Source organism: Hermetia illucens, chromosome 1 (genome assembly GCF_905115235.1).
Source record: "Hermetia illucens chromosome 1, iHerIll2.2.curated.20191125, whole genome shotgun sequence".
NCBI lineage: Eukaryota > Metazoa > Arthropoda > Insecta > Diptera > Stratiomyidae > Hermetia > Hermetia illucens.
Window position 1 is genome coordinate 30168078 of NC_051849.1, and position 19351 is coordinate 30187428.

At 44.1% G+C, this 19351-nt stretch overlaps 1 protein-coding gene across 1 annotated transcript in view; it reads left to right on the forward strand.

Moving 5' to 3' along the window:
* LOC119661166 (altered inheritance of mitochondria protein 21) overlaps window positions 1-19351 on the forward strand; it is a 248694-nt gene that overhangs the window by 173542 nt on the left and 55801 nt on the right. The window contains exon 5 of the mRNA XM_038070381.1: window positions 10016-11084. Coding sequence (XP_037926309.1) covers window positions 10016-11084 — 1069 coding nt within the window. The remainder of the gene's footprint in view (window positions 1-10015; window positions 11085-19351) is intronic.

The window sequence follows — 19351 nt, forward strand, 5'->3', positions numbered from 1 at the left end:
TTAGTCCCAGCTAAAGAAAATCGTGTTAGCGCACCCAAAATTTTTACCCTCACTGGAAAGATTGCTGATACCCGAGCGGTCTATTAGAAAGATCTTTACGATAAGTTAGGGATGGTGAGAATGAATTGTATCTATCGACTTGTCAAAACACGATACCAACGCACATGGTATATAGTAAAATTTTGTTCCGTTAATGACAAGAACGAAACGCCACGGATATATATATATATAATCGACTTCTCAGGGCCCTCTCAATTCTCCTCTACTGTTCCCTGCCAAGTGCTCTTGGACATCGACCCACTGATCGGCCATCTCGGGAGAGTGGATTTCACTAGATGACATGGCCGGCAATGCAATTATCGCCCCTCCTTAATATCTAGCCTATCCACTATCACTACCAGTGCCAAGCCTATGTGTCGACCAAGTTCTTTGTTTCAGATAGTGTCAGCCCAGCGTACTGGCGCACTTCCATGATACGGCAGGTATTGACGAAAGTCTAGAGCTTTTGGGTAACAGTAGAGTTCACTTTCCATGTGCTACTCCTACATAGAAACACACTGCAGAACCCTAGCATAGAACAATCTCAACTTGATTTTGGTATTGGGATAACTGAATTTTAATATTTTAGACATTGCAGCGGAAGCAGATCTAGCGCTGTTAATGTGTCGGGCGACATCCAGTTCAGTGCCACCATCCGCAGAAACCGCGTTTCCTACACATACCAATTGATCGACGCCTTCCATGCGTTGCATATTAATGCAGATAGGGAGAATGCGATGACCCGTTAAACTGAGAACCTTGAATTTGTTGGTGTTTATCTTCAGTCCATCCATACCTGCCTCACTTTGCAAATCCAGAGCCATTTGTCCATGACCCGGTGGGAGAGCAAACAGATGTCATCAGCGTAGTAGACGTGTTTGAGGAAAGATGTCATCTCCCATGGAATTCCTGCACGTTCTACGGAGAAGACACCATGAAGAATATTATCGATAACAGGAAGAAACAATAGCAGTGACAAGATGGAACATTGGTAGACTCTGCTTTCGACCTGAAAATATTCTGATATTTTACCTTGGTACAGCACGTGATATTTTGCGCCATCATATGTCGCTCTGATAATAGCTATTAGTTTCTTTGTGATGCCCTTCCTACGTAGAACACTCCAGATACCCTCCCGGTCCACGATATCGAAAGCCTGCTTGAAGTCGATGAGGAGTAGATGCAGCCAAGATCTAGACTTCACACATTGTTCCAAAATGATCCGTAGGATGTTGATGTGGACAATGCAGGGGGATCCAGAGCGGAAATCAGTCTGCTTTTTGCCGATCAAGCTTTCGAGGTGTGCTTTGATGAGTTCCAGGATTATTTTAGTGATTTTAGCTGTACCACGGTAGGGAGCATGCAGATGCCCCTCTAATTGTCGCACTCAAAACGGGTTAACTTCTCTGGGTATTTAACGATCATCCCTTCTTCTACTCTCTGGAAAAGGTCTCGGTAGATGTAGGATATTCTGTGTCCTCGTTATTATAATCGTCATCTCCCAATTTTGGATTGATTCTAATTTACCGGTGGACATCTAGATAGGAAAAGACCACCTTTCTTGTAATTTAGAGCCGCATATGACAAGAGTTCCTTTTATCCATTCTTCACCTGATTTTTTTCTTCTCCGAACCATTTGGATTTGCCCGGGACATCAGTGAAACGAGAGTGAGCAACTTTTTACGCTCCCTTTCAATATTGTGCCGATATTTTTAAGGAACCGGTTGTTTCACAACTTCCTCATCTTCCAATTTTCAATTTTCCCGCATAAACTGTAAAAGCTCTTAGTTTGTATATTTTGATGCAACTACACAACCCAAAATCTGAAAAATATCATGAGAATTCTTCTTCATGAACATTAAATCACGATGTATTCTTTTTATTTATCCTTTTTCAGAAATCAAAACAAAAGATCACAGGGCGTGCAATATTGGAAAATTTGGTAGAAATTCGATTATTATTAACAAATTTGTAGTAAGACAAAGTAGTTCCTTTCATGAAAATGAAAAGTGAATATATATTGGCTTCATCTTCTAATTATTCGGCTTTTTTACGATTGGCGGTACCAGTGCCTACCGTGAGCCAGCCTACTTTAGACACCACCTTAGTGAATTTTTCGCTGTAGTCTCGGTTAGCACCTCCACTGAAATTGTTGTATGGGCGCGTAATTAAATGGCGGTGCTGTTAAACAACACGCCTTTCACTATTTCGCATCTTCAACCACTTATCACCATCTCGAATGAGCTTTTATTAAAACAGAGACATAAACCAATGATGTTGACGATGTTTAAAATTGGTCACTTGGTAGGGCCAAGTTCTCAGATTTATGTTCGCACTACTTTGAATTAATGAATGCCTTCAGTTTTTTTCCAGTTCCTCTCTTGAACTTTATGTGCGCAAAAAATCCCTTCACTATTCCTACCACAATACCTGTCGTTGCGGGCTTTTCTCCCACGCAGGATGAAGGAAAAACCGAAAAAAAGTATCAATAAATTTTCAGCTTTTTCACTTGCCATTTGAAAGTTGGCGCTGACTATTTTGAATCCCCAATACGCCGCGACACCCTTCCGTTACCGTGCTATCGATATATTTCGTCCGAATCCAATAGTGAATCCGCTGAAGTTTGAGAGTTAATATACGACTTCTGCATAGTCGCTATTGCAACTGCTCGTCCTTTCACTATTGTTGGATGCTAAATTGGATCTGGGTCTGCATTCGAATGTGAGAATGGCTAGCTGTAGTCTATCTATCTGGCAGATATGCAAATCTAGATGGGAATTCTATGCCACTTGGTCGGTTGACTCCATAGTTTAGTGACGTGGAGGCCCTCATGTCCTTTTTCATTCGAGATGAGATTTATGGTGAAAGTACCGCGCTAAGTGAAATGGCATGCCGGCTCGCTGGTAGAGCGTTTCATCGTGTCGCGCCACCCCCATCGTGTTCACGGGTAAGTGGTTTGAATGCAGTCAACGCAATAAACTGGAAACGTTTCCAGTTCGCTCTCTTGAACAGCCAGTGCTATTGCTGTCTGATTTAGATGGTAATTTAGTAATCGCTTGTTGTTGTTGTCGTTGTTGATGATAATGTTGATGGTCCTACCATTCAGAGGCGGCAATTCCATTGCCAGCGCCACTACTGTCTGTCTATGATACCACGCCACAATGCCATCATTTCCGCCGTTGTCATACTACGGAAGACACATTGAAAACTTTGTTCAACAGCGACAAGGATGTACCCGAACTTGGAACCCGGGCCGACAGTATTTAATGCTTGCGCTAATTTAATTCACAGATCGCTTCGGAATTACAAATAAACATTATTTGATTGCTAATGGCGTCGTTCTGGATGAGATTTAGGGATTTTAATAAAAGTTTTCGGCGATAAAGCGGGAAGCATTCAATTTCACGAAAGCTAAATGAAATTGTGGGATATGAGACCATTGGCTTGTTAGTCAATAATGCCAGAGTTAATCGCCTGGATAAGCGATATTCAAATGAGAATTCATGTACCCAACCCGGATTGAGTGGGTAGGTCTCATTTAATATCTCTTTTGAGGTCACTGGAGTTCCATGGATGTGATTTCAATCGGTACCTGTTGTGTATTCTGTTGAAAATACAAATTAGTTTGCTTTGTTAGTCGGTAGTTTGGATCTCTATTGTTCGGCCAATTCATGGAACTAATAGGGCTGAAAATTGGAAACTCTGTCCTGGTCAAAACATTTGATAATATTGAACCCAGATGACATCTGTGACATCTGTGCATCTGTGCACAGACATTTTTTTTCAAAAACGTTTACACTTTGTAATGACTTTTGTAGATTGGCGGTACTCAAAAGATCATCTTGAGTATCCAGAGTCGACCTTGAGAGGGGGAGCTATATCATATACCTAAAAATTTGGCGAAATTGACCCTGATGGTCGGCTCGCATTTATTGAAGCTTGACCAAAGCGTCGACCAAAACTCTCGCCATAGTAGTACACCCACTATCTCACGGAAAGTCAGTTGGTCGAGATTTGAATCTTTTGAGTGCCACTTCACTTCCTGGATAATTTGAAAATATCTTGAAAATTGACTGCTATATACCTCCACTTACTACCGCGAGCAACGCAGGAATACGAACAGATCGTATGAGACACTTACGCCGACAAACTGCACTATTTACGAGTACACCATTCACGAATATCTCCAATTCTGTTGAGGCCGAATTCAAAGAGGCAAACAGTTCTTCCGCTAGAGTTCCTATTTTTCAAATTCCACTCAGCGACAGGAGCGTTTTCCGGGGTCATTTTCACTAAATACTGCATTCAATAGTTTTTAATAGTCCCTTTGTCCCCACATTTTTTCTACTCCTTTACTTTCCCAATCATCCCTTTTTATTTCACAATTTATCATCTCGTCCTTCATTTAAATATCATACTTAATATTTCAGTTAATTAAAAATTTTCATTTTTTTTTTTCAAAAATAACCCAACAACTGGTCCCTTTCTCTTAAATTTCATAGTTCAATTTCAATTAAAAAATTTCAAATTCAATTTTTTCATAAATTTCTGATGGTGCTAACCAGAATTGACCAACCGTTCGTTGACCCTCTCAAACTTGCCCATATTGCAAATTATTGGGCGAAGGCAGGGGAATGACCTGCCGCATACTTCAACACAACAGTGTACGTTGCTGTTGGCGTTGAGCCCAGGGTGGATTTTTAAGTTCAAGGTCATAGATCAGAAACAAAAGTTAGTGCGACCGAGACCGGCTGATCGATTGCCAACGGAACAGCTGGACTGGAGTTGATAGTGTGTCTTGAAGTGTTCCCGATGTTGACACGGATTTTTATCAAATATCGGGCGGTGCTTTCAATAAATATAAACCTTGGAATTTTGTTGAGGAATCGTGCATGAAAAAAGTTGTGTTTTTGCATAAAAAGTGGGAAAAGAATGTATTTCCACAGCTTTACTAGAAAGAGAGAATAGATAAGGCCGTTTGAGATTGGGAGGAAAATCTGTTGAGTACACTCCTTTCTTGTGAGAAAAATCAAATTTGTGGGTTATTTGCCTGCGTGGGAGTTTTGGTCGGGTAACCTCAATTTGACGTTTTGATCTGAAACTTTCGTGTGTATTGTTGCTGCGGCGGTCGCGAATGACCAATAGTTGGATGCGTGTTTCCTCCGTCGGGTCTTATTTTGCTTGCGTTCTTTGGGAGGACCCGAACCTCAGCTGGACGGTGGAGAAGAGTGCTTCGGCGAGTACTGAAACTGTAGCTTGCAGTGCGCCGCCTCTGGCTCCATCGACTCTTAGTCACCAGTTTCCGCGATGACCTCAAGTTAACACGCTCCCTTATGATGGCCGGAATTGTGTCGCTGCGAGTAATAAAGCGGTACAGATCTGCGACTTACTGCACAGTCACGTGCGCGAATTGTGCGAAACGCTCGACGAATCTCTGGTGCAACAAGGGGCGGTAAGATGTTGTGTCCACCTTCGCCGTTATTTCGTAGTACTAACGGTTGCGACGCCGTGCTGTCCATCACGGGAGCCCGACCCGGTCACCAAGTCAGACGACTTCCGCTGGTTATCCGTACCGGACCTCAAGTTTCTCCTTCTTGTCATAATGGATTTGCATTTTATACATAACTGCCAGGTATAGTGATAGCCTCCTCAATGAGTAATCTGCAAGGTTGCAAAGTTCCTGCACTTTTGCTCACTTACCCCTTGAGACGCTGTGGTGGCGTACAGCCATTCAGACTGAAGCTATTCATCCCTCCTCCTTTTACAATCGGGCTACTGCGGAGTTTTCTTTTTCTTAATAATATTTTCTCATTTTAAGTTTCTATTCTTATTTTATTGACTGCGCTGCTCATTTTTTCTAATTTTTGAATTACATATAGAAATCAATTCAAACTGATTTCCTTTTTAATTTGAAGACTTCCTTTTTCGCTACACCTCTCTAACCCGCAAAACATTTAACAAAGGGACATCCTCCAATATCATGGCCTGGAGATGTCAAGATGGGGTGAGAACCTCAAAGGCCGCGCCTCACAATACATCTGAGGCAAGAGAAAAATTGATAGAGGATATGATCCGTCGTGTCGACAAGTGATAGATCGAAGTATCCAAGGGACTCCCCCCACTCCCATATTCCCGAGCCTGGGTAGCATAGTGGCGTGCAAGCACATGTCGACGGAGCACTTCAATTGAGATTCTATATTCGCGGTCAATTTCGCAATTTCTAGATCTTTGGGTTAGCTCTCGCCTCTTGGTCGTCTCCCGCCACTAAGCAAGGTCTTTTGACCACCAACAACTTACAAAAAACACCTATCCTTCAAGCATACCTCTCAACTGGGCTTAACTTGATCAAAATCATCCGAACGGAGCCGCAATTTTTTTTCTTCAGCCTTTATCTCATTCACAAGGGGGGTCGGCTTGTCGTGATCGGTTTCGCCTTTTTATTTTATTAAATGCCTGATCTGGATGCAATTGCGAGGCTTTTAAATCCCCATCCAGCGTATCAAACCATCATCGCTTCGACCGACCTATTAGTCGCTTTCCATTGACTTCGATGTTCAAACTAATCTTGGTGATTGGATTTCCGTAGAGCGGCTGTGACCATACCATCGAAGACGCCTCTCTCGCAGTTTTTTCACGATCGGCGCAACCTCATATCGATCGAGGATATCCTCATTTCGAATGTGATCTAAACGTGTCACGCCACTAGTTCAATGCAAATTTTTCGTTTCCATTACCGCAAAACGCCGCTCATTGACTTTTATAGTCGGCCAACACTTAGAACCATAGATAGCGACAAGACGGACGACATTGCGGTAAATTTTAGATTTGAGTCGTTCGTTGCTACGTTAATCATAAAGAACACCAGTTGTGGAACACCACTTCATTCAGGTTGCGTAATGCCTGAAACAATTTCATAACGCTGTTCTCCATTGGCTGACAGCATTGACGTGAGATATTTAAATCGCTCAGTTCTGCGCAGATCACTATCGCTGACAGTGATTGTGCCCGTTTCATGGGAATCGGTCATCAAGAACTCAGTTTTATTCAGATTCAATCTGAGACCGTGTTGCATGAGGCGATCATTCCATTTTTGGACAAGTGGCTCGAGATTATTTCTGCTATTAGACGCTGGGAAAACATCATCTGCATAAAGCAGTGTGTAGGGCGCTGGGCGTTGGATGTCCCGTGTATCGGTGTCCAAACAAAAACAAAAAGGAGTGGTGAGAGGGTGCTTCTTTGTTGAACACCAACATAGACACAAAGCGGTTTTGATACACCCGCCACACTTCGAACTTTACTTTTCGGATCGTGGTAGAGCAATTGAACCCAGTGTTTACTTTATTGGAAAGGACCTCGTAATGGACGGATCCGGTGCCAGCGGTCGCAATTTTTGCTTCAAGGTTGGCATTCTTCTTAATTTGCCAATTGGACAGCGTTTTATCGTTGAGAAACTTGTGCATCATCATTCCAAAGCCAAGTATTTCGGTTGAAGTACTGCTTACCTGGCTTGGTGACCTCGAGGGTTGCGGAGGCCGCTTTGACGATGGGATGATTGCTTCCACGATTCTTCCACATTCGTAATGGTTGGTAATCGTCTAAATGAGACCTTCTTTCTTCTCACGAAATCGCCACCATTTAATGCGCGGCGGGTCAGTGCGTTCCTCACGCTGCTTTATCAGTGGCTTAATTCGCAGGATGGCAATCAACGACTGATGATGAGGTGCGATGTTCTCATAGGAAACTGCATTGTAATCAGTGACAGAGTTAAAATGTCGGTGCCTTATGAGAATATAGTCGATTTGCGTTTTACTGCCTGAAGTCATTTTTCATCAGGTCGACTTGTCTGTTGTGCGTACGCGGTGAAGAAGTGAATAGTGCGATCAACTGATATAATGGTGAGCTTCATCGGCCGATCATCAAATCGTTCGACTTCTTTAATGGCATCACAGAAACCCTCTGAAATGGCAATGCCAACATCATATTGAGTGTGTGGGCTACCAAAATAGAGAAGTTTATAACCATTTCTACCGCGTTCGCGTTCTATGTAGTAGCTTTTTGTACTAGACCATGGGTTTCTTGCAAAGCGCAGATATCAATACGTCTTTTTCGAAAGGCTCTTGTGAGTTCCTTGGTTTTTCTAGTCAGGGTGCCAACATTTAGCGTGCAGACACGCATTTGGTTTGTTCGGGTTAATATACTTACGTCCTGACGCCGTCGATGCGTTAAGAACCCTTGACCGTTTCTCGACAAGACCGGGGCCCGTCCTGCCGCGTCGTCTGAAGTCATCGACATCGGATCCATTCTCTTAATCGGCCTTTCAGATAGTTTTTCTCTACACACCTTGCCCATAACAAATTTATAGGCAGCGATCCATGGGTTTGCGTTTATCTTAAGTCATTCTGCAAATTCAATAAAGGGCGAACAAAGTTACTTATGAAATCCCTGTACCCTTTTCCTTGTAGTTATAGGACTCCCTCTCATCTTGCCGATTTGGTAAAACCTTCTTACTGGAAGGCAGGACAACATCAGAGTGTCGATAACGTGGTTTCGTTAATACTCTGATTTCGTGGTTGCGAAAGAATCTCTTATTGTCATGTTGGTACCAATCGCCTTTTTCTCATGCCAATTTTTTCCAATCATCACTTCTTTAGGACCATTTAATCATCTCCCCTCTCGTCCCTAATATCAAGAAAGATGGCTTGGTGTTCCCTGTAAGTGTAGTACTTACTGTCAGGCTAGTAAACGACATGCATTAAGTCGACAGTCTTCCTCAGAAAATGGTCACAAAATCAATATTATCCAATGTTGCGTCTAACGCCGGAAGAACTTGGATGTTTTCAAACCGACTACCCCACTCCACCTACAGGCCACAGGCTACATAGCCTATTTTCGGGATGTAGCCTGTAGCTATCCCCTCAAAAGGTCGATTGTTAGGAAGGTGATGACGGCCAATATCACGGCATTACCTATATTATCTGTCATCTCCAAATACGTAGATGTACACCGTATGTATCCGCAGAGAGCACCGTACCTTAGGAGAAACTTCGTCGACTCCACGCACAGAACATTTGTTTAGTTCACACCGCTCTAGTGCTGGTCGCGTACCTATACTTGCTCCACAAGTTCATTAAATATGCAAGGGTACATGCCTTCATATTTGGATACCAAGCATCCGCCACTTTTAAAATATCCAAAATTTTGCGTAGATGCTCCTATAAGGGGCTAAAAAGGAAACTAGTCTGGCACAATTTTCCATTTTCTTGAAAATAGTCAAGTAGAAAGCTAATGCTACTCCTAACATTCTTCTTTCCTTTCGAAACTAAAAAGTATTTCCAATCCCTCATACCCGACGCCTTTCTCCCAGACTTTCTGCATTGGAAACGAAGCAAAGGCTAGTCTGCAAAATATCTGCCCTTTCCTCCACATCCTTTGTGAACTACCAGACACTTTAAACTATGTTCTTTCCTTTGGCAGCCAAAGGGAATGATTTCATTTTCAGGGAAAATATTTAACAAGGGATTTAATTAGGGATTCAGTGGAACGGTCATCTAGGGACCCTGGAACTGAGAACTTTATGTCGATACCAGTTGAAGCTCTTTTCCCTTCTTCACAACTTTACGTGTATCGGCGAGGCTGATTAATAATTAAAATTTGTGGAAAAGCAGGGAAGTAACCATTCGACAGTTTAGTAATTGGAAAAAGAGTTTGATTGAAAACTTCTGAAATTTCTGTCTCATATAAAAATAGCTTAATAAATTATCTCCAGATACAGAGGAGAGAGTAATTAAAGTTGAAAGACTGCAACTCTCGGAAAAAACTCCGAATGGTTTTCTGTTGAACATGTTCCCATTTCTTGTCTCCTTCGTGGTATGAACCGGTTGACAGTCGCCCTCCTATTTCCGGACTTGATTATATCCGAGATAGTTTGTCTTTTAGTTTCCTCTGAAATTACATAAATCTTATCTTCTTCTCACAGGTTCTGTCGACAACTGCAGCCTCGAAAGAGAACGTCTATCCTAGCAGGAGGCAGCAACTACAAGGAGCAAACAGCGAACGCTCCCCCCAGTTTCAATCAGCTGAAAGGAATATTTCACAAAACGATCCTAATGTAAATGGATGGCAAGGCTTTTCATTAAATCTATCTAACAGCACAATAACACCATCATCGTTGTCGTCAACCACACAAACGACAACGACGGAGCCAACAACAACGGCGGTCCTAAATAGTAGTAATAACAATGACGGAAGTAGTAACATGCAGAACAAACACATTAATTTCCAATCTGGTGGTATCATCCCAAATGACGAATCCATTGATTCTGAGAACGACAGCGATGATAATGATGACGACAGTGGTATCAGCGGCGACAACAACAGCAACGATAAGAAAGCGGAGGTCGAAAAAGCTGGTCCCGACAACGATAGTGGCCCAGAGACTACAAGAATTCAATTTGTAGATGTTCCTTTGGCCAAACACTATATCATAACGTCATCAGGAAGCGTTGAGAACGCCGACATTCTGGCAAGCGAGAATGTTTTATCGCAATTCCGTAATGACTATAGCATAGTGAGTAGTGATTCGACAGCAAATAACCCATCCCCACCCCTGCCCGCAGCGACGCCTTCAGCCTCGTTATCATTCCAACTACCGGCAAGGACGAATGGTAACGCTACGGACGCCGCTATTCAGGAGGAAGAATCCACCGCAATAATTTCAAATGATGCGGTAAAATCCCCCTCGTCATTATCTGCAACAATGCCGGCACTTTCGGCCGCTGAAGTGAGGGTGCCATCTTCAGGATCAGGTTCAGTTACCGCAGAAGTATCAAAATCAAATGCAACACCGAGTCCCACATCTGTTGACGTCGGCGGAATAGTGCCACCTGATTCGTTAGTCTTCTCCGTTTCACAGCCTGCTATCTCGTCAACGTCAGGACTATCATCTTTAGAGCAGGAAAAGCAAAATGGCGAGGCATCGTCAGTGCAGTTGGAAAAGGCTTCCACTGAGCAGCCCACTCGCCTGCAGCAGGAATGTGTTGTGATGGGTAAGTGCAAATGTTCGGATATAAGTTGAATGTAAACATTTCAATGGTATCATTACTGCCGGCAGCCGGATACTCTAAGATATGTGTGTCCTTACGTGCATATTTATGAGGGAGTGAATGTTATTAGGTAGTTTCCTATGATTACCATGCTTTACCACTTTTTGTACAAAATAGGACTCCTACTCAATTCGGGAGTGCTAGATGGATGAAGGATGCATGATCAACAAATGCATTTCTTCTGACAAGGGGATTTCACAAAGATCGTTCACTTTTTAGATTCTATCCCAGGGATGGTCTAAAGCATGGCTACCATGGATGTGGTCGATTCTGGTTTTTGTTTTGAAAATGCTATTTCAGGTGGATCAAAATACTTTGGAGCGCAATTTTCTCTGAAATTCACAACGTCGAAGTAAGCATTCAGGGTGGCTAGAGCTTTGCTGAAGGTGGAAGCGATCCACCAGATTTTACCTTCGGGGTGGTCTCGACCTCCATCATTCAATGGGGGTTTTGGAATCATCAGCAGCTTTCGATGGTGGGTTTGATTTTTCCTGATTCGAAACTTTCGTTCCCAGTTGCGTTGTCTGGCACATTATGGAACCGCCTCCAAGGTTGAGTAGGTTTCGTTCTCTGCTTTGGCCTTTTTAAGGTTCTCTTTTATCTTTGGGCTCTAAACATCCTCTTTCTGGGTATATTTAATTTCCTTACACTGAACACAGCGGAACCCGTGCTTTTGTCTAAAAAGATTGCGTTACTACTGTTCAGTTGATAGAGATAGGATTTTCCTCGATCTCTTTACTGTTGCTTCCGCGGGAACTGACTTGGTCTGCCTTCACATCCATTTCCATTCCATATCCATATGGTAGTAATAGTCGATCCAGGTACTCATTTAAGGTGACGTAATTACTCTTGCCCAGTACACCAAAGCCTCCATTCGCGACTCCATTTATTTCCGGTGCTATCCAACCATCAGGACGAGTCGCCTAACACTTTGGATTAAGTCATTTTGATTACCACTTGGTTATCCAGGATATTCAGTGGTGCCTCAAGAGGTATCGCCCACTAGATCTTCCATAGGGCTAAAACCGAGGCTTGAGACGCTGTTTTGACGCAGACGCCGATTTTCCGTCTAGTTGTATCAGCTATCGGGCCTGTTGCCCTAGATATTGCCACATGTACATATCCTTCGTTGGTGCAGTTCTTGTTTCGCACAAATATGATGAGTTCCATTGATACCAATGTGGTTTTCCCTGATGCCGGTTGCACGTTCTTTCGAGGCAAAATGGGTTAGTTAAGGCCTATTTGTTAGTCTTGTGGTTTGGACAAATTGTGATCTACTCTTTCTATGAAATTGTAAAGCAGTTTCAGTAGAACCCTAACGTGGAGATGCAGATAAAAACGTAAGAAAAGTTGTCTATTAAAACGAAGATGGATGACAAAAGACGACGCTCAACAAAGACTTCGGGGGACCAAGGATTGACATGAGACTATAGCGCTATAGCAGAAGAAGAAGGAGTTATCCATCTCCTTGTGTTGGAACAGTGGAGGCTTTATGTGGCTCATGCTTGCCCTATATAAATATGATAATACACATCTTAGAAAGACACATCCATTCCAGCTCTTCCGTGTGAACATCAAAGCCGGCATGGATGTAGTGTGGGATTCACACCCACTGAAAAAAGCAGCCCCACCTCTCTCTTACCTTTGCCCCACGTGACCACCATATAGGCATTACTTCGCGGGGCGGGCTTGTCTTCCGTAGGCCTTCATGGTTCCAACTTTGCAGTCTTCCGCTACTTCGCTTCCTGCACTGTCTTTAGGGTACAGTGCGTATTAGTATTAAGTAGTAGTATTAGTACTAAGTTTTTGGGGGCTCACGCCGACCCCTAGGGCTTCCCCTTAGGCTTTTTTTCTCCTCCCAGAATCTTGAGCACTCAAATAACACATGCTCCGCGTCCTCTGGGATCCCACGACATCTGTAACAGTTCGGGGAATCCTCCAGATCGATGCGATGCAGATACGTTCGGTAGCAACCATCGTGTCCAATGAGAAACTACGTGAGGTGATAGTTCACCTCCTGGTGTCGTCGGTCAAGCTATTCGCTAATATCAGGAATAAGCTTGTATGTCCACCGAATCTTCGACGACTCGTCCTACCGTTGTTGCCAGAGTTTATGTGATTCTTCTCTTGCCGTTCGCCGGTGATCTGCTTCCTTTCCTGGTGGACCCGCCGATAGGCAGAATTTATCTTCCTTCAGTTCTGTACGTTGTCCAAAGCCTCCGTCAATACAGGCGACGCGTATAACAATATGCACCGCACGATCCCAGCTATCAGCAGCCTGCTATTCTGTTTTGGCCCACCTACGTTCGGTATCGTCCTGACAAGGGTCGTGGTGACCTTTACAGTTTTTTCACAGGCGTACGATATATGCCCTTTGAAACTCAGCCTGGCATCGAGAGGCACACCAAGGTATTCGATGATCGGCTTTGAGACGATCATATGGCTTACAATCCGCGGCCTGATCGTATTTCTTTTCCGGTGATTTGTAATTAGGATTGGCTCCGTCTTTTCCTCTGCTAGGCTTAGTCCGGCCCTCTCAAACTAGGACCTTACCGCCATGACCGACTCGGTGGCGTAAACCTCCACATCCTCCGGGAGTTTAGAAACGATCACTATGGCGTCACGTCATCTGCAAAACCGATAAACGTGGCCTCCTCTGCTACGGGAAGCAAGAGCACTCCGTTATATATCACATTCCAGAACAGGGGACCCAACACCGAACCTTCTGATACCCCCGTTGTAATGATGTATTCATTGGGTTCGACAGTTAACTCTCGATTAGCTTAGCCAAGTAACCAAGTGAATTAGTTTTGGCTAATGACTCTTTAATGCGGTCCCAGTTGGCGGAGTTGAATGCATTTTTTACATAGACCGTCACCACGGCATAGCACTTGCCAGAAAGAATTGCCTCTCGAGCCAAGTCCACCACTCTTCCCACCGCGCCAACGGTAGAGTGGGCTTTTCGGAATCCATATTGCTCATCCACAAGACCATTCCCCTCTTCCACGATTGGGAGCAATCTATTGTAGATGATGCATTCGAGCATCTTTCCTATAGTGTCCAACAAACAGATAGGTCGATAGGATGTGGAGGAAATACGCCTTCCGCCATGCACGACTCGAAATTATTTATGAACCAATCAGATCTGGCCCCACCGCCAAACCCGGAGCCTTGCCATCGCCAATCCTTCCGCTGACTTCCCGAAGTTCCTCTTCGGTAAAGCGAGGTATTACATCCACCTCGCATTGAGCCTCCGTTTGATATCTGCTCCCCTTATGATGAGGGAAGAACGTGGTTACAATTTTTTGTAGAAGCGGTGGACAGGTCACCTGAGGCGACCTTTGCCTCTGCAACTTCTTCATAACCAGCGTGTAGGCCATGCCCCAGGGGTTTATGTTGGCATCCACACACAGCGGCTAAAAGCAATCTTTTTTGCTCCTACGAATGGCCTCCTTTATTCTGCCACGCAACGTCCTATAATCCCGATCGCGCTCTTCGTGATTGGGTCTTCCCCTGGATCGCTGGAACTGCCTTCTTGCTCGATGGCATGCAGATCTTAGCTCCGCGATTTCGCTATTCCGCCAATAGTTTGGTTGTTTGCTTGCAAACTCTCGCCTTCGGGGCATAGTAGCGTCACATACCTCGGTCAGCCATAGCGTGATTCTCGATGCCATTTCGGTCACCGTGCCAGAGCTTCAGAGAACGTATCCTGCTCGAATGCCTTCGTCGTCCAGCCCGACATCCCTACTCGCTTTCTGTGAGCATTAAACCAGCCACTTGGCCCGTCAGCGACTTTAATAAAGATCGTCTGGTGGTGGCTCTGGGTGTAATGCTCACTGACATACCAGGTAGTTCCCCTTGCCAATGCGTTGCTCACGTACGTGAGGTCGACGATAGAGCCCAGGCCTCTCCCTCTAAAAGTAAATGAGTTCCCAACATTGGCAACTACAACATCCAACTCGGCAAATGAAAACATTGGTTGTTCGTCTGCGGTTACCCCCCTTGATACCTACTCAGTCGCCAATGGGAATGGGAAGCGTGTCCTTATCCATGCGTCCAGGATATGCTCAATGACCATCTCCAACAGCCTGGCTTTAACACTAGTCCACATCTCCGGCGATAGTTTCCCGCTAGCGGAATTGCCATCTACCAGCGCCACATGTAAGTGGTTCCTAGCCACGTCGCTGAAGGGTTTCGCGTTCGTGGCCCGTCGGCTGGCTTTTGCTTACTTTTCTACAGAGGTTGCTTAGCGCCCGACCTCTTATTATTATCTGTTTTTTGTAAATTTACCGCTCCTTAAAGCAGTGCTATTCATTAATGTGAATAGTTTGATTAACTCAATCCATGTACACTGCAAGTAAAAACCTTTCATGTCCGAAACACCGAGCATACGGTTTTCAGTTTGTTCTTTTTTCTAGAACGATCTAAAGATAAAATTTATCCCTCTCAAGGCATTGATAACAAAAAAATGGTAGAAGCTAAAAGTGTCGTCAGTACCAGCACACCACTTTTTAAGTTTAGTTTACTGGGGGCTCAGGCCATTGTTAGGCCCATTGTACTATCCCCGTAAATTGTCTATTCAATGGCTTCCCGCCTACGGTGTTCGCAGGCTTTAGCGAATCTGAGAACATTCTCCAGAGGCAGAGAGTGTGCAGATTCTTCATTGAAGAATTGCCAACGTGTCTTCGTCTGAGATCTGAGGATGCCGGGCAGCTGCATAAAAAGCGCAGGGCCGTCTCCTCCTCCTCTTCACATTGGCTGCACATAGCCGAAAACACTACCCCAATCTTTTCCATATGGTAGTTTAAGGAGCAGTGTCCTATTAAAAGCCCTACTAGGGTTTTCATGCCCCACTTCTAAGGGACAACAAAAATGCCGCTCTAGTGATCCTAGGCTCTTTTACAAGGATTTTCGCCTGCCGGCAAGAGTCCTAATTTTTCCACTAGGTTGCGTGAATCCTTGCAATTTCACCCTTCAGAGTGGACTTGACAATAGATGATCGGATTTCAAGAGCTGGTTCTGGCCCCACCATTGTGAATCGAGACCCTTGAAGAGCCAGTCTGTCAGCCTCCTCATTATCGGTGATGTTTGAGTGCCCCGGCACCCACATCAGGAATGTTTCATTCAGTCGGCCAAGTTTCAGCAGCACCTGATGACAACTCCATACCAACTGGGTTAATATGTCGGTGCCATTTAGTGCTGACAATGCCGGCCGATTGTCGGAACAGATTCGAATGGTGCGACCCCTCCACTTTGTCGCAGACATTCTTCTGCTGCCAATGAAATGGCATATCTGCCTGGAATATGGCCGTCATTTTTCCGAGGGGTCGGGCCAGTCTATAATCGGATTCCCCGAGAACACCCCTGTGCCCGATCCGCCCTCCATAACTGACTCGTCGGTGAAGATTATTAAGTCTGTAATCTGAAAAGACTCATGGCGATTTGTCGACCATTCTTCTCTTTCAGTGATTACGACAGTGTATGTCTTTTCAAAGACGAATCTGGAAACCATATAATCGGTCTGCATCAGAGCTACCGGATGTTTTTCAAGGAGTTTCCAGATAGACGCATGACCGTGTGATTGGCCGTCTTTCCACGCTCCAATGGTATCGAGTATATATGCATCATTGGCTGCTTTCCGTTTCACCTCCAAGTGAATGGGGGGTACGCCGCAGTCGGCGTAGTACTCATTGCTCTAGTAATACTTAGGCAACCAAGTCTCTAAATCTGCGTTAGCAGCTTCTTGCTCTTAGCAAAGTTCAGTCTTGGCCACCAGACGATGCATGCATACATCAAAATGGGTTTTATTATGTTTGTATACATCCAGCATATCCGTTTTGGTGAAAGTCCCCAGGTCTTACCTATCGCATTCCTACAGCACCAGAGCAATCTGCAGGATTTCTGATATTGTTCCTGGATATGATGCTTCCACGATAACTTAGAGTCGAAATGTACTTCTAAGTACTTGACTGTTTGTGCCAGCTGGAATTCCACCCTTGCTAAGGTGGGCAGTGTATAACTGTCGCACCTGACATTCCTAGTGAACACAACTAGTCCAGTCTTCCTAGCGTTCACCGTTGGTCCATTGCGGAGGCACCAGCTGTGGATTTGATGCAGAGTTGCATTCAAGCGGTCACATACTGTGTCCCCACACTTGCCGGTAATTATTACGGCTAGGTCGTCCACAAATGCTTGTGCAAAAATTTTTTTTTCCTTCAGGAGCCAGAGCAGGGTATCCATTACCAAGAGCCATAACAATGGAGAGAGAACCCCTCCCTGTGGGCAGCCCCTGAGACATCCTGCTTCAATTGACTTCTGGCCGAACGATATGTGGATGTTTCTCCACTCTAGCATGTGAAGGATCCAACTGATTAGCTGCGGTTCGATTCCATGCTGCCTTGCCGCATCACAAATTGCCGCGAATGAGGCATAACTGAAGGCACCTTCAATGTCCATGAATGCGCCTAAGGCGTATTCTTTTTCAAACATCGCTTTTTCAAATTTTGCCGTAAGTTCATGGAGTGCTGTCTCCGTGGATTTGCGTTTCTGGTAGACGTATTGCCTATGATGAAGTGGCCACTTAGGAATGTGTGTATCCCTTATGAATCGATCTACTAGTCTTTCTAGTCCTTTTAGCAGAAAGGACGTTAGACTGATCGGTCGAAAGCTTTTTGCGTCTGTGTAGGTGGGTTTTCCTGGTTTGGGAATGAGGAGCATACCACTTTGTATCAAACTTAAATTTCAGAAAAAAATATTCACTCTTTAGCTCAGAAATTCCTAGGTTCTTCGTATATCGGTGGTCACAAGTATGTAGATCATCTTTCACTCATATGTGACAGGTAAAGAGACATATTATGTACCACTTGCCTAGAAACCATGCAGATATATGCCATTATTGCTGAAGCAAATTACTTGACAATGACACTTAGTTTCCATAATAGGTAAAGCTAGGGAATGACCAAGAGTGTTATAGTTCGGCAATAAAGACACAAATACGTAAATTACTCGGAGCTCGATTAATCTGCTCCCATAATTAGGTAAAGAGACTCAACCATGGTACTGGGCAACATAAAGGATATTGGAAACCCATATCATCACAATTTATCTCACAAATGAGTTAGCTATAGCAGAAGAGACCGTTCCAAGAATGTTGGGAATCGGTTCTAGAAAGTCCATCTCTGGTTAATTCTGCGTTGGTATTCTCGTTCATAAAGCGTCCTTTCATATGCGTTTCAAAGTTCAGTTATAAGTTGCAATAACCATAATTCAATTTTTGGCCAGACTTTGCCCACATAACTTCAAAATATTGTTGAATGCACCGAATGAACTTCTCCACACTGCGCCATACCTTCATCCTACAATTTTCAAGCCTTGTTTTCCCATTTCAGTCACTTTGTGGTCACATCCTTCATGTTCGTGTATGTGGGTGTGCTCAAATCATGGTTACGGGTTGAATTGGTATGACTCTCGCCGCACTGAAATTGCACCGGTCCTAATGAGACTAATAGCGTGCTGACGATGTCGACAAGGACGAATCTGAGAAATGGCAATGTCAGAATCCTTTTGTAGGCCCACTTTTTCCTTTCATGCATTTGTGCGACCGACGTGCAACAAGGTTTCCAGGATTTCGAGAGCGCTTGGACTTAATTAAATGTAGAAAGCCTTACTGCAGAGCAAAGTCAAGCGAGGGTAGTACTCGTACAGTACCAGGACCTGATGCAGTAAGCTCCAATCATCACGTACGTTTCATTCCGCCTTGCTTCCATCCAAATGTGAGTCTGGAGCGACGGCACACGTATAAAGGTCATTATTTGTTCACTAATGAAACTAAGTATTTTGTGGTGATGGTCATACTGGCGTACAAGGAACGCCAACATTGCCAGTATCATGGAGACCTTGAGCTAATTATGTAGGAGTGTGCCGTGGAGACAGTGTGTACATAAGTCCTTCGTATATCCAAATGTCGCTACAGCTCTTCTGCTATTAAATTTTATTTTCCAACACACACGTTTTAAATTAGCTGAGAATGGCTTCCACGGCAGAATATATGCGGAATGCTGTCACGATTCCACTCTCATTTAGATCCATTCAAAATATTCATTAAATTTTTTTCCTGTGAAAGTTTACGGTCCCCTAGTTTGCGCTGGAGGCATAAATTCATTTGGCATAAAACACCTTTGAAATAGCCCAGACAAACTCACGTCTCTTAT